Source organism: Eurytemora carolleeae, unplaced genomic scaffold (assembly GCF_000591075.1).
Source record: "Eurytemora carolleeae unplaced genomic scaffold, Eaff_2.0 scaffold199, whole genome shotgun sequence".
In the NCBI taxonomy this organism is placed as follows: Eukaryota; Metazoa; Arthropoda; class Copepoda; order Calanoida; family Temoridae; genus Eurytemora; species Eurytemora carolleeae.
This window is the reverse complement of record NW_019396149.1, coordinates 31,113-53,138: the sequence shown is the minus strand read 5'-3', so window position 1 is coordinate 53,138 and position 22,026 is coordinate 31,113. Positions and strand designations below refer to the sequence as shown.

The 22,026-nt window shown below is 33.6% G+C and overlaps 3 protein-coding genes and 1 long non-coding RNA gene across 6 annotated transcripts in view; all 4 read right to left on the bottom strand.

The window, feature by feature from the left end:
- Positions 1-1,265: 1,265 nt before the first annotated feature.
- Positions 1,266-2,571, bottom strand: LOC111696502 (RE1-silencing transcription factor B-like). The gene is made up of 2 exons (XM_023466112.1): positions 2,499-2,571; positions 1,266-1,723 (listed from the first exon to the last, which is right to left on the bottom strand). The coding sequence occupies exons 1-2, from the start codon at positions 2,569-2,571 to the stop codon at positions 1,266-1,268; spliced, it is 531 nt and encodes a 176-aa protein (XP_023321880.1).
- An 819-nt stretch (positions 2,572-3,390) lies between these two features.
- Positions 3,391-4,749, bottom strand: LOC111696480 (uncharacterized). 2 transcript variants are annotated; one of them, XR_002764094.1, is made up of 2 exons: positions 3,747-4,749; positions 3,391-3,599 (listed from the first exon to the last, which is right to left on the bottom strand). It is a non-coding gene; the product is annotated as an uncharacterized LOC111696480 (long non-coding RNA). The 2 variants fall into 2 exon arrangements; XR_002764095.1 differs by having other exon boundaries at positions 3,786-4,749.
- Positions 4,750-6,789: 2,040 nt separating this feature from the next.
- Positions 6,790-16,222, bottom strand: LOC111696478 (protein YIPF1). 2 transcript variants are annotated; one of them, XM_023466085.1, is made up of 13 exons: positions 16,080-16,222; positions 15,636-15,690; positions 15,060-15,201; positions 14,219-14,378; positions 13,904-14,020; positions 13,342-13,410; positions 11,734-11,802; positions 10,810-10,926; positions 10,322-10,417; positions 8,963-10,017; positions 8,723-8,792; positions 7,444-7,565; positions 6,790-6,848 (listed from the first exon to the last, which is right to left on the bottom strand). In XM_023466085.1, the coding sequence occupies exons 1-10, from the start codon at positions 16,152-16,154 to the stop codon at positions 9,574-9,576; spliced, it is 1,344 nt and encodes a 447-aa protein (XP_023321853.1). In that variant the 5' UTR covers positions 16,155-16,222; the 3' UTR covers positions 6,790-6,848; positions 7,444-7,565; positions 8,723-8,792; positions 8,963-9,573. The 2 variants fall into 2 exon arrangements, with proteins under 2 accessions (XP_023321853.1, XP_023321854.1); XM_023466086.1 differs by lacking the exon at positions 6,790-6,848 and adding an exon at positions 7,158-7,168.
- The window catches only part of LOC111696479 (porphobilinogen deaminase), a 7,224-nt gene continuing 1,351 nt past the window's right edge, over positions 16,154-22,026 (bottom strand). Inside the window, exons 3-11 of the mRNA XM_023466087.1 lie at positions 21,857-21,964; positions 21,570-21,634; positions 20,465-20,535; positions 20,277-20,338; positions 19,949-20,043; positions 18,687-18,763; positions 18,308-18,368; positions 17,662-17,839; positions 16,154-17,266 (exon numbers count right to left, since the gene is read on the bottom strand). Coding sequence (XP_023321855.1) covers positions 17,081-17,266; positions 17,662-17,839; positions 18,308-18,368; positions 18,687-18,763; positions 19,949-20,043; positions 20,277-20,338; positions 20,465-20,535; positions 21,570-21,634; positions 21,857-21,964 — 903 coding nt within the window. The 3' untranslated portion in view covers positions 16,154-17,080. The remainder of the gene's footprint in view (positions 17,267-17,661; positions 17,840-18,307; positions 18,369-18,686; positions 18,764-19,948; positions 20,044-20,276; positions 20,339-20,464; positions 20,536-21,569; positions 21,635-21,856; positions 21,965-22,026) is intronic.

Genomic DNA, 22,026 nt, shown 5'->3' with positions numbered 1-22,026 from the left:
AGTAAGCTCATGTTCTATATTGACATAAGAGCTACACAAAGAATGGCTAAAAACAGGAATAACACAATTAATTTGACACACCGCAGGAAGTGGTTCATATTAGTAAGTATGTAAATATTTTCATCCCTTGTTTGGTCATCTTTACTTATACAATAGGTTTATATTATAACCCTGTCATTATTTTATTTTGTTTATACAATAACATTTATTATGAAAATTTACTTTGCACTACAAATTATTATTTAAATCAAAATCTAACCAATGTTTAGTGAGACCTAGCGGTTGTTAAAGAAACTAAAATGTATTAAGATGGTAGTATACTTGTAAATGATTATCAACATAAACAGAAACCATGCATTTATAGCTTCCAGACCATTTAGCATTAATATAATTGAGCATGATTAGATACATAGCTTAATAAAAATACAGATAGAACACTAAATGTCGTCTTTTCAAGATTTAGGTGTTTTTCTTTCACAATAACCCTGAGGCAAAAGCCCAAAGGAGTTAAGCGCATGCTCTCTTTCTGTCTTGTAATTCAATGCAGCCTGGGCGGAACTCCTTTGGGCTTCTGACTCAGGGTTATTGGTATTGGTGTAAACTGCCCCAAAATCAAAATGTTGGTTATATGTCAATATTTCCGTGCGTCTGTGCGTTATTATAGAATCTTTTCTTTTATTTGTGATAATCTTGAATCAAAATAAAATCACACTTGAAAAAAAAATCAGCAATCCATGTTTTTCCTTACGCCAGTGCTTCTTCAATAAAAACTTTGATTTCAATTGAAAAATATCATTTTATTTAGCAAAATAGTGCGTTCTTGCGCCGCGCAAGAACGCATGAAAATGACACTTTGAAAAAAATTCGATAATATATGTGATTTCCTTGCGCCTGTGCGTTTTCAGTCACATCTTTCAGCTTTGTTAAAAACTTTGATTTCAATTGAAAAATATCATTTTATTTAGCAAAATAGTGCGTTCTTGCGCCGCGCAAGAACGCATGAAAATGACACTTGGAAAAAAATTCGATAATGTATGTCATTTCCTTGCGCCTGTGCGTTTTCAGTCACATCTTTCAGCTTTGTTAAAAAGTTTGATTTCAATTGAAAAATATCATTTTATTTAGCAAAATAGTGCGTTCCTGCGCCACGCAAGAACACATGAAAATGACACTTGAAAAAAAAATCGATATCTCACTCCTTCGTGTATATTTTCAACATGTCTCTTTAGATGACTTGCTATAATTGCCACATATTCACATTGCAATCATGGATATCTCACACCTTTGTGTTTACTTTCATCATGATATTTCAGAGCAGCTGCTGTAGTTGCAGCATACTCACATGGAGGACAAAGATATCTTACTCCTTTATGTTTACTTTCAACATGTTTCTTCAGCTGAGTTGCTCGAGTTGCGGCATATTCACATTGCGAACATGGATATCTTACTCCTTTATGTTTACTTTCATCATGTCTCTTCAGATACCTTGCTGTTGTTGCAGCATAATCACATTGCGTACATGGGTATCTCACTCCTTCATGTTTACTTTCAACATGAATTTTAAGATCACCTGTTGTAGTTGCGGCATACTCACATTGAGGGCAAGGATATCTCACTCCTTCATGTTTCTTCAGAGCACCTGCTGTAATTGCGACATACTCACATTGGGAACATGGATATCTTACTCCTTCGTGTATACTTTCAAAATGAATCTTTAAAGCACCTGCATGAGATGCAACATAATCACATTGAGAACATGAATATCTACCTCCTCTCGTACGTAAACCTGGGGGTCGCGGGGTGCAATTCAAACTGCCCTTAAACTATTTGTCATGGCCGCCGGGGTCTCCGTAATAAGGGGAAAGTTTCTGTATTCCATGTATTACCTGTAATCCCTGTATTCCCTGGATTATTTGTATCACTTATATTACCTGTAATCCCTGTATTCTCTGTATTACCTGTATTACCTCTATTCACTGTAATCTCTTTATTCCCTGTATTCTCTGTATTCTCTGTATTCTCTGTATTCCCTGTATTCCCTTTATTCCCTGTATCCTGTATTCCCTGTATTCCCTGTATTTCCTGTATTCTCTGTATTCCCTGTATTCCCTGTATTCCCTGTATTCCCTGTATTCCCTGTATTTCCTGTATTTCCTGTATTCTCTGTATTCCTTGTAATCCCTTTATTCCCTGTATTACCTGTATTCTCTGTATTCCCTGTCTTCCCTGTCTTCCCTGTATTCCCTGTATTCCCTGTATTCCCTGTATTCCCTGTATTCCCTGTATTTCCTGTATTCTCTGTATTCCTTGTAATCCCTTTATTCTCTGTATTTCCTGTATTCTCTGTATTCCCTGTCTTCCTTGTTATTTCTGTAAATCCTGTCTTCTGCAATTTCCATATTTTTCTCTTTATATCACAAAAATGATTAAGAAAAACACCCCCACACTTTATTATGAAGTGCTGAATACGCCCCTTCTGCTTACGTGACATTTTTTACCCACGTATGTTAAGCACCGCTTCTTAGGTGCGTGTGAGTGAACACTCGTACACACGCACCTAAGAACCGTCATCTTAGCTGCGTGTGTACTCCATTTTAAAGATAAGCACTCTGCTTAGCTTGAAAGTGAGTAATTTAAAGGTAGCGTTTAAAGGTAAGGCAGAGAATACGGTTAAGAACCAATTTTTTTGAGCAAATGTATAGGCTAAGAGCCAAAGACATAAACATTACTCCTATGTACATACTTGCCTAACCATCTTACTCTTAACAATTAATCAGGCACGCTTCACTAGGAGGAAAGTAAATTCTGTGACATTTCTTGTACGACTTTGCCACCTCGTAGCTCTTCTAATTTTGATTTTACGCTCAACCATTAGATAAGCAAAATTATTAGGTTACATATTAAAAATTCAATCATTTTGATCTATTCTAAAGCTCTTCAATGAGAAAAGTTATGATTGAAAACATGTCAAATTTCTATTTAACGTGAAATTTACGTGGAAGGGCTCGGTGATATAAAGTATCAGTTGTAAAGACGATCCCGATTTCTTTCAGAACTAGATATAGAATGTAAAAAATAAAGAAATTTGAGAAATATTTATTTAAAATGAAGAAAAATAAACATACAAAATTTTAGAAACGGAAATATTAGAAATTTACAACAAAATATAATTTAATAATTCATAAATGTAAAAATCTGCGACTACTTTAAAAATTAGCCTCGAAAAAAATGTATATTTGAATATTAAAATATTATCAAAAATGCATTGTGAAGTATTCATTTTTGTAAGAAAAAATTGCAAGAAATTTTTTTTATCAGATTTTCATGAATTTAAAAAACTTTACTGGAGTGTTTGTTGCTATAAAATGTGTTTATCTAATACTTCTTCCAAAGTTTTTGAATAAGCAGAGTAAAAAAAAACATTTTGAAAAAATATGTAGATGCCTAAACCAGTAAGCTATGAGGGTATGAATTAATTTTTTCGGTGGGTTTATTAATAACTTGATGGAGTAAGAACATTAAAGATTTTCATCTAATTATCAAGAATAAATTTCAAAATATACAGAATATATAAAATATATTAATATGTTTTAAGATATCTAAAATATAATGTGAAATTGCCACTGCAGAATATACTCTACTATGAACAGTGTACACTCTACTATGAACAGTGTACACTCTACTATGAACAGTGTACACTCTACTATGAACAGTGTACACTCTACTATGAACAGAGTACACTCTACTATGAAAAGTGTACAAGACACATAAATTGTTTACTATACTCTATACAGTCCAACGATATTTTTTTTCCATTGACATGCATCTACTAGGGTTGTTTGTCAGGGTAGAGATCGTTCAGGCTAGGTAATTATCGTCAACACGTTTAAATGTTGGTCAAAATATGTCCATTCAAGGTTGTGATCGTCAAATTGGTATAGGATCGTTCAAAACAATTAGAGATTGTCATAACTGGAGTGATAGGCCGAACTGGTAAATGATCGTCAATACTGGTTTACAATTTAAATATTTTTAGAAGGAAAAAAGTCAGTAAAACTGATGGCTTTAAAAAAAGAACATTAAATGGTTTAAAAGGAAAATCTTGACAATGATTGCCAAGGCTGAATATTCAGTAAATCTACAAGAAAGATGGTTGTTAGCGGTCCAAAATTGAATTATAAACGTCAAAAACAATGAACTTGGGTAACAAAATAAAATTAACGATAGTCGAGATCATTGAAATGGGTTTAATATCCTTCCAATTGAAAAAGATTGATTTAAGTGGCCATAATGATAGTCTTATTTTAATTTAAATATCATTAAAACTTTGCTTGTGGATTAGATACACCCCGTGCCAAACAAAACCCAACTATCGCATCAATTCGTACTTCGAAAACCAAGTTAGCCGCCATTTTGTGATAAAACCACATGGCATTCACATTTGATATCTTTCAAACTTGAAAAACGGTATAATTTGGCAAGAAGTTGTACTTTGAGAGGAGAAAGTATAAAAAGTAAATTAAGTAAATGTTTGAATGACAAATTTTGATTCTACAAGATTGTATGAAGAGAGGGAAATTCTGGATGAATGTGTAAAAAGGGGAAGATTCTGGAAGATTTTAAGAAGATTTGAAGATTATGAGAAGATTCTGGAAGAAGATTTGAAGATTATGTGAAGAGTGGAAGATGGTTAAAGTCGAACCCACGTTTCCCCTTCACTGCAAAGTATATGTAGATGAGATGATATCCTCCTGAATAAAAACAATTATCAAAATAATAAAACAATAAAAAAATTCGAGATTTCTTTCTGATTTCGCAGTTAGGTTCCTCTTTTTAAATTAAGTTTCCTACGTAGAATTAAAGTTTATGTTCAGAAATTAAGTTTCCTAGTTTGAAATTTAGTTTTCTACTTAGAAAATCAAGTTTCCTACATTCAAATTAAGCTTTCAACTTACAAATTTAGTTTTCTATTTTGAAATAAATTTTCCTATTTTGAAATTAAGTTTCCTACTTTGAAATTAAGTTTCCTACTTTGAAATTAAGTTTCCTTCTTTGAAATTAAGGTTCTTACTTATAAATTTAGTTTTCAAATTTGAAATAAATTATCCTACTTTGAAATTTAAGTTTCCTATTCTGAGATTAAGGTTCCTACTTTGAATCAATTTCAGCTTCTTACTTTAAATTAAGTTTCCTGCTTTGAATTCAAACACAAATGAAATTAAAATCGAAATATTTCTTTATTCTATTTTTCCATGCCCCCAAAAGAATGTCCCCTCAAGTTCCCCATGAATCTGAAAAAAAACCCTTTAAACTAATATTGAAAAACACAAGAAAAAATAACAAAAAAGAAATGGTAAAACCAGTTAAAAACTATCTAAATGCAACAAGATTAATGCTATGAAAATGTTTTTATTTAAGTCTAAGATAGGAGTCCTTAATATTAACTATTTATTTTTTTCAAAATTGGATTTTTGTTGATAATTTGTTTCCTGGGAGAAAGCAGATGAATCCAGCGATTAAAAAAATAAATCCTTGAACTCCCTCCAGGGATGGAAAACAGTAGATTATAATTCCAGTAAGTAACAAACCTAAAATACAAACATTTTAATTATAAAAACTAGTAACTGTTATTGTGGTCACATTTGTTTAAATCCAATTGTTTTTTTTTTACAAAGAGAGATGCTTAAACCCGTCAAACAAACAGTTCTTCTTTGCTGTTTATGGACAGGTGTTGGGAATTATCAGAAACTGAAAACTTGGAAAATAAAAACATTTTAATAAGAAGAACATTTTTTGAACGAGATTGTGATTGGTACTATTTGTGTAGATACGATTTTTTTAACAAAGAGAGATTGCTCAAACCCGCCTAACTAATCACTTCTTATTTGCTGTTATAGGATGCTCCCACCAGTAGCTTTCCTGTAATATTCATGATAAGAGCAGAAAATCTTAGGATGCTCCCACCAGTAGGTTTCCTGCAATATTCATGATTAGAGCAGCAAAACCTTAGGATGCTCCCGCAAGTAGGTTTCCTGTAATATTCATTATTAGAGCAGCAAACCTTAGGAGGCTCCCAGCAATAGCGTTCCTGTAATAATCATTAAAATATTTTAAAGATTAATCAAAAGGTATTTATACGTATATAAATGGTATAATTAAAATTTGTTTAAATTCTTTTGAATATAAAGTTTTTCAAAAATATGCAAAATCTTTCAAAAAATTAGATATTAATAATTGCTCACAAAACATATCCATCATTTCAGTAATCAATTCATTTTTGAATCCTTCAACATATAAATTGTTTAGTCTTGTACAAAATCTGAAATTTCCATTCATGCATGACATCAAAATATTTCAATTTCATAACTAAAGCTTTACTGAGATCAGACATATTTCATATTTACAAAACAATCAATATATATTTCTGCCGAAAACGTGTCTTAGTCATTAATTCATAAGTTGGAAAGTAATATAATTAGAATTTAGAACTTGGGTATCATTAAAAAAAGACAGAAAAAATAATTAGGTTTTCATTCCACAATATTACTTTAAGGACTATTGAATAATAAATATTTATCAAGTGTACAATGTACATTTCTTATTTTTTTTATAAAACCTATGAAAATTCATCATTTAAAATGTTGTGTTGATTTTAGTGCAAACCACAACCAAGTTGTATGCAAAATCTATACTTTTTCTATGAATTGTCCTATACTATGTAATATAAAAGACAAGAGCACATGAAGAATTGATGAGAATGAAAAATTAAAAAATTTCACCTGTGAGGTAGAATCAAAGTATCCTGAACTTTGTCCTTGTATTAAGGAGTTACTGTCTATAGATCCATTCTAAATATAGGGATTGTTACTGTCTATAGATCTACTCTAAATATAGGGGTTGTTACTGTTTATAGATCCATTCTAAATATTGGGATTGCTACTGTCTATAGATCCATTCTAAACATAGGGATTGTTACTGTCTATAGATCCGTTCTATATAGAGGGATTGTTACTGTCTATACATCCATTCTAAAAATAGGGATTGTTTCTGTCTATAAATCTATTCTAAAAATAGGGATTGTTTCTGTCTATAAATCTATTCTAAAAGTAGGGATTGTTACTGTCTATAGATCCATTCTAAATAAAGGGGTTACTGTCATAGATCCATTCTAAATAAATGGATTGTTACTGTCTATAGATCTACTCTAAATATAGGGATTGTTACTGTTTATAGATCCATTATAAAAATAGGGATTGTTACTGTCTATAGATCTATTCTATATGTAGGGATTATTATTGTTTATAGATCCATTATAAATGTAGGGATTGTTACTGTCTATAGATTCATTCTAAATATATAGGTTTTTACTGTCTAGAAGTCCAGGGATTGATACTGTCTAAAAAACTACTAAAAAGTGAAATATGTTGAAAGAGTTTAACTTACATCATCCCTTGATTTAAGTCCTCTCAGGGAAGGATTGAGAAGCATCGAATTCTTCATAATACTTTTAGGAGGTTTATTGGTCGTCTGGAACCCTTCAGCCTTATCATTTTCTTCATCTCCTTCTAATAATTTTAACATTCTTTTAGATTTCAGAATAATCTTCTAATGCAGTGGTCGGCGTTTATATCAATACAATGAAGACGATTTTTCAATTTAAGTTTTGATTCTAACAAGCTTTTATTAAATTACAAATTTACAAGTAAACAAATAACTGCTAATTGACAGCTTGGTTAGAGTCCGTTATTTCTATAACTTAAAATGGTCGATCAGATGACGTCTCTTTCGTATGAATTATTTATCTATCATATAAGAATTCATCGTGAGACATCTAGTGGCCAAACTATCGTCCCCCTAAGTACATCTTATGGACGGTCTATGGTTAAACGTTATTAGGGACAGAATGTGCCCTGTTATAATTCAAATACTGATATCGAAAGTCGTCTTCATTTTATTGATAAATAAGACTAAGACTGTAGTAAGACTTGAGCTGGGGAACTTGAGTTTTGGATCTACAGCTTGGTTGAGAATATCTAGAGGTAGCTGTAGATTTCAGTTGAACTCATAATCTTTATAATGTCTCGATTCCTTAGCTGATATTCAGGGGTTTATATTTTCATGAAAAATCATTCCCCTCCCCTCTCTGTTAAAAATGATGTTTTCCCCAGAAGTTTGGTATGTGTCTTTAGAATAGAAACACCCCTGCTGAGATTTTTAGAGAAAACCTGGTTTTAGCGTCTATTTAAACCAAAGTTTATCTCAAGTTAAGACTCGAATTTTAGCTAAGTCTTGGATTCAGGACTTGAGACAAGTATATCACCTGTATTCCNAGATTTTTAGAGAAAACCTGGTTTTAGCGTCTATTTAAACCAAAGTTTATCTCAAGTTAAGACTCGAATTTTAGCTAAGTCTTGGATTCAGGACTTGAGACAAGTATATCAGAATTTTAAACTTTAATAAACATAGCTCTATTTTTTAGTTGGAATATCTTTGACGGGGGCGCATTCAGGAATTCGTCCAGGGGGGCGGCTGAAATATTTTTCTGTCCATGGGGGCTCAGCACCTGTTGGTGCACAAAAAATCCAGTAAATCATAAATTTCAATGACCCAGAGGTTGGCTGAGCCCCCGTAGCCCTTCCCCCTCAAGACGACCCTGATCTTGGAATTAACCTCAACCAAGTCCTATTTTAACAATGGAAAACATAAACAACTGATGAATTACCTAGATTTTTTTCATCCTCTTCGGAGAAAACAAGTTGTAGAGGCGAGGATTCAGAGTTATACAATCGAATCTAGCAGAAATTTGGATTTATAATTTATAATCATAAAAAATATAACCATTTCTTTTCTTATAGTTCTATCAGGGCATGTGATAACCCTTAAATTTTAAAACTGAATTTTCAAAATTTTTAGATTTTTAAGTATTTTGACGTTTTTGAGCTCTTTAGTTGAAAAATCTTACTTTATCCTCTTCGCTCTCCTCGAATGCATCGTCTATGGTGAATCCACCTTTTCGCGCCATTTTTCCGTCGCTAGGTCGGGCCGAGCATTCTGTAAAACACAACGGTACAGTACACAGTACAGTTCTATATAAATATCAAGTAAACACTGTACATAAACTCAAAAAAAAGTAATTTAACATGATCACGGTGCTACGTATAAATAGAAATAATGATAGAATGGAAAAACTTTCATAATATCAAACCATTTACGGAATTTGAAAGAATTTTTAAAATGACAATGAAAATTAATTTTGTTGAACTTCTCTGAAAATCATTTAGAGTTCAAAAAAGATTTTTTAATAAAAAAGTGATTTTAATCACGAATTTAGCCAAGAAAATTGATATTCAATGCATCACATTCAACTGCACGGTGCCCATATCATTGATAGATTGGCCTTTCAAAAGGTAAGAATAAACAGAATGGCTTACACTGAACAGGATTGCACAGTAAAAGGAAATTAAATCAATTTGTTAAAATGCTACGAATGTATCACAGAGAACTAGGCCCAGGCTTAGTGTTATGTTAATTTAATAAGAAAATTTTGAATTAAAAATCTAATAAATTTTGATATTATTCTTTATCTTTCTTTTTACTCTCGGGAGCGCCGACTGAATCGGCGGCGGTCGTATTTATCGTTGAAGCAGGCTTATCAGAATCAGCGGCGTGCGCATCTTTGTCGTCCGACTTAGAACCATGGACGGTTTCAGAGCTTACAACGGGCTTAGGATCATCAGCGGGCTTGGGATCTTCGACGATCTTTGAACCATCTTCTGACTTTTTAACCTCTGCAGGTTTTGGAACACCAGCATAGTTTGAATCCGCTTTGGATTTCTCTTCAGCTTGATTTAAGTTTTTGTCCGAATTATCTTCAGCGGAATCATCAGCAGATACTGTTTCTGCAGAGTTATCTACAGCTTCGTCAGATGCAGGGACTGTAGGATTGGTGTTTTCTCCGGGATCTGCATCTTTCTCCACAGTAGCAGGTGATCCAGTTGATAACTCTCCAATGTTCGACTAAAACAAAATGTCCAAATAATTATAAGAGAAGACTTATTTTGTTAAAAACTAAGAAAAAATTTACTAAAAATATTAATACCACAAAAACATACTGCTAAATTCTTCAATTTTTCATTTTAAATGCGATGCATGAACGACGCACGAAGGAGTGGTACTTTCACAGTAACAGAAAACATAAAATGGTAATTTTGGCATTTCTTCTAGAGCTTTTATATTTATTTTCTTCTTTAGATTTTGTTGTTTTGTTTCAAGTTTTGTTCAATACCAGATTCTGATCTGTTTCCATACCAGACTGTAGTACCTGTAACAGAGCTGCAGGATCTGGTAAAGTTTCGTTCTGCGTCTGATTAAGTTTGGCATCCTCAGGCACCGGAACTATGATAGAGGAAGCGGAAGCCTGACAAAAAAACCACTATCTAATTAAACAATTAATTACTCTGTACATAAAAACAAGGATGAATAAATGAATGGATGAATGAATGCTCTCCCCCTTAATAAATAAATAAGTGATCACCCCTGAACGAATAAATGAATAATTACCCCTGATTGGATAAATACCCCTAAATGAATGTAAGGATGATTACCAGGATAAATAAATGAATTATTACCCCAGAATGGATAAATAAATGATTATTCCTAAATGTATGAATGAATGATTACCTCTGAATGGATGAATGAGTGATTACCCCTATATGGATGAATGTATATTACCCCTGAATGGATGAATTAATGATTACCCCTGAATGGATGAATGAATGATTACCCCTGAATAAATAAATGAATGATTACCCCTGAATGGAAAAAGTACAGCATGAACCCTGTAGCGAGGAGAAAGTGAAGGGAGAGGATGACAATTATAACGATTCCGGCGCTCTTCGCCGCGTTCTCTCTGATGGCCGGCCACACCTTAACATTAAATACAGTTCAAATTTTAACTTAAGATAGAAACTTTTGTCTTGGTAACCTTTTTAAAGGGACTATTGTTGTAATTTGAAATGACCCTCCCTTTAAAGAGAGGTATGCCCATTGCCCAATTCTCAATGGTACCCTTGATCCATAATCTGAGAAATTAAATTAAATGGACATATTCTCTACTTCTGACATTTTCCTCCATTGTTGCTGCAACAGAAATCCGCAAGTATTTTAGAGGAACAACAACAACTAAGAAACTCATTCATAATTAATTAGACTAAGCTTATAAGGATACCAGATTAAAAATCCTTAATTGGTATGCTAAAAACATATCACTTATTTAATGTGCTATTGAAGTTTCTGTAGTAGTTATCAGTTCAAGCAATGAAGAATCCTTTTTTTAATACAAAAATGTCTCCAAGAAAATAATTAAGAATTTAAAAATTCGAAATCACATGAATAACGCTCTAAAACGCCGATGCACTAACATTTTATAGTTAACAGAGTTAACAAGAAGCAGATTTTTGATCTAATTTATTCTATTCCCTTTTAACGAAAGATAACATTGTTTGGAAAATATTTATGCTATTTTTTTATCCTGCCTCGCCTCAAGGAAGTACTTCATCATGTAAGGAATCGGCCAGGTTGGACCGGACTTAACTTCTGCCGGGTGCATTACTTATACTCCGTCGGCGGTTTGGTTCTCTCAAGATGGGGAGACTTTCAGATTCTTTACTCGTATAGCGCGTATAGACATTAGTTTACGAATTTAAGTAAAATTGTTTATTGAGATTAACTAACCGTTGTAAAGAGCACAGCTCCGGATAGTGAAGCACCAACTAGAACTAGAACCCACTGTAACCAACCAACCTGGATAAATATTCTTAAAGGGACTGTAACCGTATTTTCAAGTGACCTTCCTCCATGTAAAGATGCCAGATTCACAACGGTACCTTTGAAACCTTTGTCTGATCAATATTGTCATTTTTATAGGCTTTACGTGTTGAAATCTGATAATTCCTTTAAGTTTACTGCAGTAAAAATGCGCAAAACACTTTCAGTAAAAATGCGCAAAACACTTTTGTGGAAAAACTACAATTGAAAACGATTAGTCTTCAAAATTAAAAACATGGATATCTAATTTATACTTGATTACTGATTAGACAAAGCTTTCATGGGTACCCTTGTGAATTGGGCAATGCAATCGTTTAAATCACGCTTACAGTCCCTTTCACAATTTCAAAATGTTTAATCAAATCAAATCAAATCATTTATTTCTGCAGAAATAATAAATCAAAACTGTTATTAACAAAACATTAGTAAATTAAAAAGTACTGCAGTAGAAGAGCTTTAATAAACTTAATGTTTGGTTTTATTCGTCAAATTTGTTCATTTTTCATTCTATCCCTTGCTAAATCTTGTATTTAAACCTTCTTCTGTCAAGTTTAGTCTAAAAATAGTCTTTATTTATTTTTAAATTTTTCTTGTCCTTTGGTCAATTTTGATCCTTGGCCAATCTTGTTAATTGGTATTTTATTTTTCCCTGATCAAATTAGTTCCTACGTCAATCTTGTTCCTTGGTCACTGTTTCTTGGTGAATTTTGATCATAAGTAAATTTTGTTCCTTGGTCATTCTTGTTCCAAATGCTCATTGGATAATATATATGATAAAAATCTCGTTTCTTGGTCAATCTTGTTCCACATGCTCATTGGATAATAGATATGATATAAATCTTGTTCCTTGGTCAATCTTGTTCCACATGCTCATTGGATATTTTCAAATCAAATAAATCATGTTTCTTGGTCAATCTTGTTCCACATGCTCATGGGAAAATATATATGATATAAATCTTGTTCCTTGGTCAATCTTGTTCAACATGCTCATTGGATAATATCAAATCAAATAAATCTCGTTTCTTGGTCAATCTTGTTCCACATGCTCATTGGATAATATATATGATGCAAATCTTGTTTCTTGGTCAATCTTGTTCCACATGCTCATTGGATAATATAAATGAAATAAATCATGTTTCTTGGTCAATCTTGTTCCACATGTTCATTGGATAAAATATATGATGTAAATCTTGCTTCTTGGTCAATCTTGTTCCACATACTCATGGATAATATTGGTTTCTTGGTCAATTTGGACCAAGCTTGGTTATTGTAGTCACAGTTAAATTTTTTCTTCTTAGTCATATATTTTTTTAGTTTATCTGATCTCCTATTCATCATATTCCTTCGACAAGCCTTTTTTTTGTAAATCCTGTTTCTTTTTTAATCCTTTATATTATTCGATGTTATTTCTTTTTCAATCCTTTTCCATTTCCTTATTCAGTTCTATTTCTTGGTACTTTCTTTATCTGTCAAATCAAATCCTTTATCAATCTAATTCCTAAATTAAATTTTTACCTTGACGCAGAGTAACCAGAGTAGAGAGATAGGTATATAGATGGTCACACTGTAACCATACAGACAAAGCTAAATAAATAATAAATATTTGAATTTGTATACTAAAAAGTACATAATTAGTTGGTCGCATTTCTGAGTTACAAATTTGTTTTAGTTATTAAAAACATATGCTCTGAAGCTGAACAAGTATTAGAATCACACTAAATCATTAAAATCGAAATCACCCCCACCCTTAATTTAGAGGAGTTTATTTTTTTAATCTCGATTTTTTGGAGAAAAGTATATTAACGATAGTGACATTCCCCCCCTCCCATCCCACTTCCTTAAGCTTCGAATATAGGAAATGATAGAATAATCATTGTAAATCTATATAATAAAGCTCTTCGCTCATGTATATATGTTTGCATATATATTTATATGTTTGCTGTAGCTAACCAAATGGCTGGACCAAAATATTGGCTTCAGGAAACCCATGAATACTCCAGGTTGTTACCAATAAGTATCAAAAAGTACCCCCCCCCCCTCCCTGAGTCTAAAACTTGAAATAAATGTTACTACTAACCAGTTCTAAGAAAGATATAGTGATGGTACCGCCCTGTCCTGCCCACCACAGGTATCCGTACAGGCAGGCCGGGATTAAACCAGCGTAGGAGAATACAGCTGTAGAGGCCAGGGTCACCTTCATAGTTGACAAATGTAAAACTAGATTATTGAGATTTAGGCATCCGGTCCTCTTCAGATAGGGACCGAATCTATTTTTTTATTTGGCACCTAAATTTCCCATTAATTTGAATTATTATATGTTATTAAATGATAACTACGTGCCATTTTTATTACGCTGTAAGTAAAGAAATTCAACAGAAGTCAAAGAACTGACCTTGTGGAAATCGTAGTGCCAGCTAGCTTGGCCGGTCAGTGAGGTTGACAGGTAATCTGCCAGGTTACCGGAGATAGCAATAGAAAAAATCAAGGTCACGCAGATCCAGAACGGTCCATACAGATCAGGTTTAGGACGGATGTGATGTTGCAGGAACGATCTGAACAAAAACAGGCTTAAGGGTTAGTCTATATTTATATAATAAGTAGTAATCTCTATCTGTTTGTTTGTTTGTATGTCCTATCATAACTCAAAATTTGATTCGAAACTCGACCGAACCCCGGTTATGTTCTAAGCCTAGTTTAAAAGTTATAAGTTGAGGGTTGATTTTTTGGGAAAACTTAGTTTCCACGCAAAGCTAGGTTCCCAAACTAAGGTTATTTAAAATAGATCCATATTGCGCACTTAGTGTGTTCACTTAAATATAAAAAAGCGTCAGAATAATCCTAAACATTATAAACTAAGTGAACTTTATGACGAAAAGCTAAATTCAAAATTGATTTCTCCATTTTGGGAAAATGTATTAAAATTCATGTTTAACTAGAAAGCTTCAAATAATAAAACGATTCTCTTTAAACGGGGAAAATAATATACAGTCAGAGCCAGGAATCTCTGGAGAAGACTTTTAGTCTCACAGTATGACTTAAAAAAAAGATGAGCATCAGACACAGCAATTGTGCAGTGTAAACAGACCTCATAATCTTGATAAGCGATTTAATAAGTAACTAGTAAAACGCTTTACTTTGAAACATCAAATACAGAAAAGTATTGCTATAATGTCGTCTTCCATCGTTTTCTGGTTCTCACTATATATTGTAAAGATAATATATGATTTACTTACTTTCCGGGGATAGGCAGCATAGAATAAAGGAGACGTGAGAGGACATCTTTATCCTCAACATCAAAACACTGCTGGTAGTAGGATATACTCCAGAAATTGGCGGAACCTGGCCCAGATCCGGGCTCCGCCTCTCCGCCCTCGCCTACAGGTAGGATCAATTATCATTAAACATAAATAGAAAGAAACGGCGGAACCTGATCGAGATCCAGGCTCCGCTTCTCCACCCTCGCCTACAGGTAGATTCAATTATCATTAGCCATAAATATATAGAATTGGCCGAACCTGACCAATGCAATTAATATTAGCTGGTTCTCCGCCCTCGCCTAGTAGATTCAATTAATATTAGACAAAAATAGATAGAATTGACAGAACCTGACCCAGATCCAGGCTCCCCCTCTCCGCCTTCGCTTACAGGTTATATAGGTTATATTGGACAATATGTAGAAGAGACAGGATGAAATACATGATATAGGTCGGAAAATCATTGGATCAGAATAAAAGAAGGTCTGTGTCTGCAAGGGTTAATTTCATACTTCTTTGTATCTTACTTAAAATAATTATTCATTAAAAACCAACCTGTAGATGAAGGTTGAGGGGCAGGGGTAGAGCTAGTTAGACCAGAGCTTGCACCCTGAAACATTGAACATTTTTAAATTTTTCTTCTTTTCATTAAAATCTTTAGTCTAATTTCATCGGAAAACTTTGTAAATATGTCTGATTGCATAGTTTTGTTCAAATCATATTGAAAAAGTACCATCTTTATTCATTTGCCAATCCTGCGTATTTACCCAACAAAAGCAGCAAAATCGACAAAATAAAATATTTAGGATATGACGGTGCTATCGGTAACATATAAAAAATAGTTTTGAACATTTTGTTCACCATAGCAAAATATCAAGACAAAACAACGACGAATATCAAAACGAATTATTAAAACGAAAAACGAAAGTTTTGGAAATCTATAAAAACAAAAAAAAAGCAATCAACCACTATTCCGTAAAAGTCAGGGCTGAGCACTACCTGTGTAGAATAATCATGTGAGCTGAACTGTAAATCCTCATCCCCTAGTTCCAGAACAGCATGCTTATCCGCCATTTTTCTGTAAATTTAAAAAATATATATAGTATTTTAAAACATAAAATCTTCTGAGAGATTCACAGGACAGATCAACTGGGTTTAAACTGAGATGAAAATGTAACAAGTTTGAACGGTAATAATTTTCTAACTATCTATATAAAAATAATATAATTGTGAGCAATTTGACACATCGTTTACATAACAAAAATAATCCCTGTAAGGTAGTTCAGATCTAGTAAAAGGCAATTGCATAAGAACTAATACAAAAATGTACAGTACAAGAGTATAAAAGGCCGAACATAAAGCCAACAAACTCTCTTTTAAAAATGAAATTCAAATTCAAATTTAAAATAAATAACCTTTATCACAGACGAGCTGCATCTAATGCATAACATCACCCGTTTAGAAACTTTTAAGATTTTATAAATGTAAAAGGCCTTTACAAAGTTTTCCACTGCAAAGTAAACTATTGTTAGAATGTACAGCGGGACCCATGAAACTGAGGAACAGGAAGATGACGGTAAGACTCAAATTATGATCTAAAATAGTCCAATAAACATAAAACACAGCAATTTGACAATGGTCACAGTGTACACACACCCTGTGACTTTTAAATTGATTTTCAAGCAATGGTAAAGCTTCACATCAACGATCAAATGTTAACAAATGTCGTCGTCATACACCCCATTTTTATGAGCCCTACTGTATCAAACCTAAATATAATGTAAAACTCAAATTTGAAGATTATGAAATAGATAATTCATATAAAACTGATCTAGAGAATTATGAGCCTTTTCTTCGACGTCTTATTAAGATAACTTTAGCTTATAAAAAGTGAGAAATAAACCTAAAAATACCCTTTTTAAGCTGATTAAGATGTTACATTCATGAAAAGAAGATAAGGCTAACTAAGTATCGACTACAGAAATGCATAAATTGAGCAACTATTTTACAGGCTCTGCCATCACAGATTGAGCCTTCGCCTCTTTGAGAATCGGCTCCGCCCCTTTAGATATAAGAAGCTCCGCCAGTTCTCGACCGCATAGCTCCGCCCCGGAAAGTATCTCCGCCTCTATTTGGTTGGCGGAAATTCCGACATAAGACCGTTGTTTCAGAGCATCAGTAGAATTCTTAAAAAATCATGAAAAGTTTACTTGGTCCATTTATTTAAAAGAATGTTGCTTGAATGTGTGGGTTCCAATAACGTCGAAACCTAACAGGGCCAAAATTTTGTTTGTATAATTGTGCGTAATTTCAATAGACCCTCAATGCGACAATATCTGATTAACAACGGTACCCTTTACAGATCTGTCTGATCAAGTATGAATTAGACTTGCGCATTTCTACTGTAGGAGAAAATATAGAAATCATCAGAATCAAAAACTTTAAAACCCAGAAAAGTGACAATATTTTCCACAATATTGATCAGATAAATATTTCAAGGCTACCGTTGTAAATTGGGCATTGTCTCATGTTAGCATGGAGGATCTTGGTTCCAGTCCCATAAATTTTTATCTCTGATTACCTTAAACACGACGGAATTTGTACCAGAGACACTCTTCGTTCCGTCAATAGACCAAACCCCACCATCCAGGGATATACCCGCCTCTGTCACCCTTGAAGTTACCGCCACAGGTACTGAGCAACCGCCTTCAAGCACGCGCAGAAAGGATCTCTCCGCCACTGTGCGCAAAACTGTTTCTCTAAACAAATAAATGTAAAAAAAGATTGAGATGCAAATAATCAATGAGGCTATGAAAAAGTAAATAGATAAAAAATAAAAGATCAAAACATAATCTATAATCATTAATTATTACACTTTCTTCCTACGCAAAATATACTATAATTTAAAGCTATAGTATGATATTATCCTTGTACTCCGAGAGGAGTACTAGAATAATATTGACATGAACATGAACATGAACATGAACATGAACATAATCATAAGCACAATTTATACAAACATAAGCACAGACACAGACATAGACGTAAACATAACCATAAGCATAAGGCGAAGGCATTACTTTTACAAGCTTTTAGTTTTAATTTGGATGCATGTCTACAGTTCTGATCAAATATTTTGTACTTCTCTCTACTAAAAGAATTTGGATAAATGTCTTCAGTTCTGATCAAATATTTTGAACTTCTCTTTACTATAAGAATTTGTATACCTATGATGAAGAGATGAGAGAAGGTTTAAAGTTTCTACATCTCCTTCTCTACACTCTACTCCTACAAACATTTAAAAATTAGAAAAACAAAAAACCTAAGATTTATCAGGTAAAAACCTTCTTGGAAACCCTAAACCACTTTAAGGCCACAGTGAAAACACGTTGACATTTGCATGGGGCATTTATTTTGCATACAACGGCATTTTGTATGCAATTCCTTTCACCAGTAAATAAAAAAAATAAGAACTTAAGATTATAATAATAAAAGATAAAAAATATAAAATGTTACCAATAAGACGTTTTCCGATAAGCATAAAATCTATTATTATTATTAATTTCTGTACATTATTCAAATTAAATATAAATAAAAACATCTTACCTAAAGCTCCCTGTCCTACAGCATGCATACAAGAACTAGGTTCTAGATATTCACTAATCCTGTCTATCCAACCCATCCTGAAAAAAAATACAATTTTGAAAAATATTCTGCATTTCAAAAATCTTATTTTTTAAATTATTTTTAATATTATCTTAAATAGTAAAATACATATTAATAAGTAGGTCCACGGCTTTTTTTCTCACTTACTAAGATGTATTAATCTTCCTTGATAGCACAGGCACATCTAGGATAATTGCTGCTTAGACTCCGTTCTTGTATTTACCTTGATATCCAAGCTACAGCTAGAATAATTGCTGCGTAGACTTTGTCCTTGTATTTACCTTGATATCTCAGCTACAGCTAGAATAATTGCTGCGTAGACTTCGTCCTAGTATTTACCTTGATATCTCAGCTACAGCTAGAATAATTGCTGCGTAGACTCCACCCTAGTATTTACCTTGATATCCCAGCTACAGCTAGAATAATTGCTGCGTAGACTCCGTCCTTGTATTCACCTTGATATCCAAGCTACAGCTAGAATAATTGCTGCGTAGACTCCTTCCTTGTATTCACCTTGATATCCCAGCCACAGCTAGAATAATTGCTGTGTAGACTCCGTCCTAGTATTTACCTTGATATCTCAGCTACAGCTAGAATAATTGCTGCGTAGACTCCGTCCTAGTATTTACCTTGATATCCCAGCTACAGCTAGAATAATTGCTGCGTAGACTCCGTCCTTGTATTCACCTTGATATCCAAGCTACAGCTAGAATAATTGCTGCGTAGACTCCTTCCTTGTATTCACCTTGATATCCCAGCCACAGCTAGAATAATTGCTGTGTAGACTCCGTCCTAGTATTTACCTTAATATCTCAGCTACAGCTAGAATAATTGCTGCGTAGACTCCGTCCTAGTATTTACCTTGATATCCAAGCTACAGCTAGAATAATTGCTGCGTAGACTCCTTCCTTGTATTCACCTTGATATCCCAGCCACAGCTAGAATAATTGCTGTGTAGACTCCGTCCTAGTATTTACCTTAATATCTCAGCTACAGCTAGAATAATTGCTGCGTAGACTCCGTCCTAGTATTTACCTTGATATCCCAGCTACAGCTAGAATAATTGCTGCGTAGACTCCGTCCTTGTATTCACCTTGATATCCAAGCTACAGCTAGAATAATTGCTGCGTAGACTCCTTCCTTGTATTCACCTTGATATTCCAGCTACAGCTAGAATAATTGCTGCCCGTTCTTGTATTCACCTTGATATTCCAGCTACAGCTAGAATAATTGCTGCGTAGACTCCATCCTTATCGTCTAGTTTCCTCAACCGTGTATTCAGATTACCACGAATATCCTGAATAATTTAGTAATTTTGACCAAGACTCGAGTCAATCCAAGACCCATGCACGACCACACCAAGACCAAGAAAAAACCAAGACACAGAAAAAAAAACCAAGCAAAGATCTAGACAAGACCAAACCAAGACAAAGACAAGACCAAACCAAGCCATATCCTAGACAAAACCAAGCCATATCCTAGACCAAAATACAATCCTTCAAAGATAATAGTATTTAGAGGGATGCTAACCTGAAATTTAAGCTGTGGAAAGTTGAGCTTGAGCTGAGCAGACCGCCTTAACGAACTTGTGCCTACGAAAATGCATTTCTTAAGCCTGTTAAACAAACAATTTAGATATTAGTCTTTGTGCGTTATTTCGTGGATAAATCCCCCCCCCTCTCATTTAGTATATTTATAAGATTTAAAGAAATGTATTCCTATGACAGCCCCGGGGGGAAGGTCAGCTAAGCAGGAGAATGCTGATCCTTGCTTCATCACAACAGCATCTCTAGTAACCCAGCTTTCATTCAAAATATCAAATAACAGGTTTCTTTAGATTTAGGGATTGCACAATGCACAAGGGTGATCGATGGAAATGCCCGCTTTAATTCAAAGCAGTGGATCCGCTTTTGAGGATCCGGATCCAGGAAACCAAAATCTTGTGGATCCAACGGATCCGGATCCTAAGCACTGATTCAGAGCAAAATAAGTTCTTCATCATTGAATTTTAAATTTTCTCAAGAGTTTAAACTGAAACATTCTTTCATAGTCATTTTTTACTTTACACAAATAAATACTGATAGAACAAGGAGAAAGGGGGCATTATTTTCCAAGATAAAAACCATAGATAAAGATAGATTGCTCATAAGACGACATTTTTCAACTTTCCAGATATAAATGTACAGAGATGTTAAAAATGTTTTCCAACTTATAGATTACCTATGTTGGTTTGGAACATTCCTGGATAAAGTGTAAATTAACTCCAGGAATGGAATTATTTGAAGAACAATATTTTCAGGAGCAATATTTAGGGGGTTGGGGTGGGGAAGAGTAGAGCTGAAAACTTTAGAATGGGATATCCTTAATCCCGATCGGTAAATGTAGATTTTCAAAGTATCTTTCAATGAAAATATCCCGGCGGGATTAAATGAAAATTGTTGCATACCAAAAAAACAGCTTTTTATAAAGGAATGTGCTTTGCAAAAATGAAATCATTAGTGATTTACTATAATCATGAAATCCATTAAAACAACAACGACCCCGCTTGTCATTGAAGTCAAATCAAATCAAATCATGCTGTTAGGGACGTCCTACACTCTCACACCAAAATTGAAGTAAACTTTGACCCCTAGAAGTGTGATTTCACGGACTATACAATTCTGGGTGTTTGTGCGTACATAAGCTATCAGTATCTATGTTATTTATTCATCTATGAAAAAAAAACCCGACATATATAACATGGAGATCTGTAGACTGTAGGGAAAACAACTAGGCTGGGGGGGGGGGGGGTTGCAGTAACTCGGAAATAAAAGCTGTAAATTCCTTGGATCTTCTCTTTCCAGAACAGAGCCAATAACCATTCCTTCGGGTAGAATAGTCGGCAAATCCTGAAATAAGATCTTCTATTTGTATCAACAACCCTTTTTGTACATTAATAGTAATAATAGACAGGAAGCATCAAAGTAGAAAGGAAATTGTAAAACATACTAGACAAACAAAAAAAAGAATCAAAATTGTGAGAAAAAATGATAAAGATTTCGTTACAGCAACCGTGTATATGACATTATGTCTACCACTTTGATTTTAACTTATAAAAAAAACTCTTTTACCTTTAAAGAATGTACGACAAAATCTACTTCCTTCTTCTCTAATGCAATCTCTAGTTCCTTTGTAAACAAGGACTTCTCTCCTATCTTCGAGAGAGCAACGTCAAGAACCTGGAATAATTATTAATTTTTACAGCGTGGGTATTTATTCTCCAAAAATACCCCCCCCCCCC

Bases quoted from the DNA above. Each gene is read 5' to 3' on its own strand.
- LOC111696478 (XM_023466085.1), bottom strand. From the start codon at position 16,154: ATGGCGGATAAGCATGCTGTTCTGGAACTAGGGGATGAGGATTTACAG. The intron at 15,202-15,635 runs GTTGGTTTTTAA...TCCTACCTGTAG, and splicing joins CCCTCAACCTTCATCTACAG to GCGAGGGCGGAGAGGCGGAG. The intron at 10,927-11,733 runs GTTAGTTAATCT...TTTAATGTTAAG, and splicing joins GAGCTGTGCTCTTTACAACG to GTGTGGCCGGCCATCAGAGA.
- LOC111696502 (XM_023466112.1), bottom strand. From the start codon at position 2,571: ATGACGGTTCTTAGGTGCGTGTGTACGAGTGTTCACTCACACGCACCT. The intron at 1,724-2,498 runs GTAAAAAATGTC...CATCTCATGCAG, and splicing joins GCGGTGCTTAACATACGTGG to GTGCTTTAAAGATTCATTTT.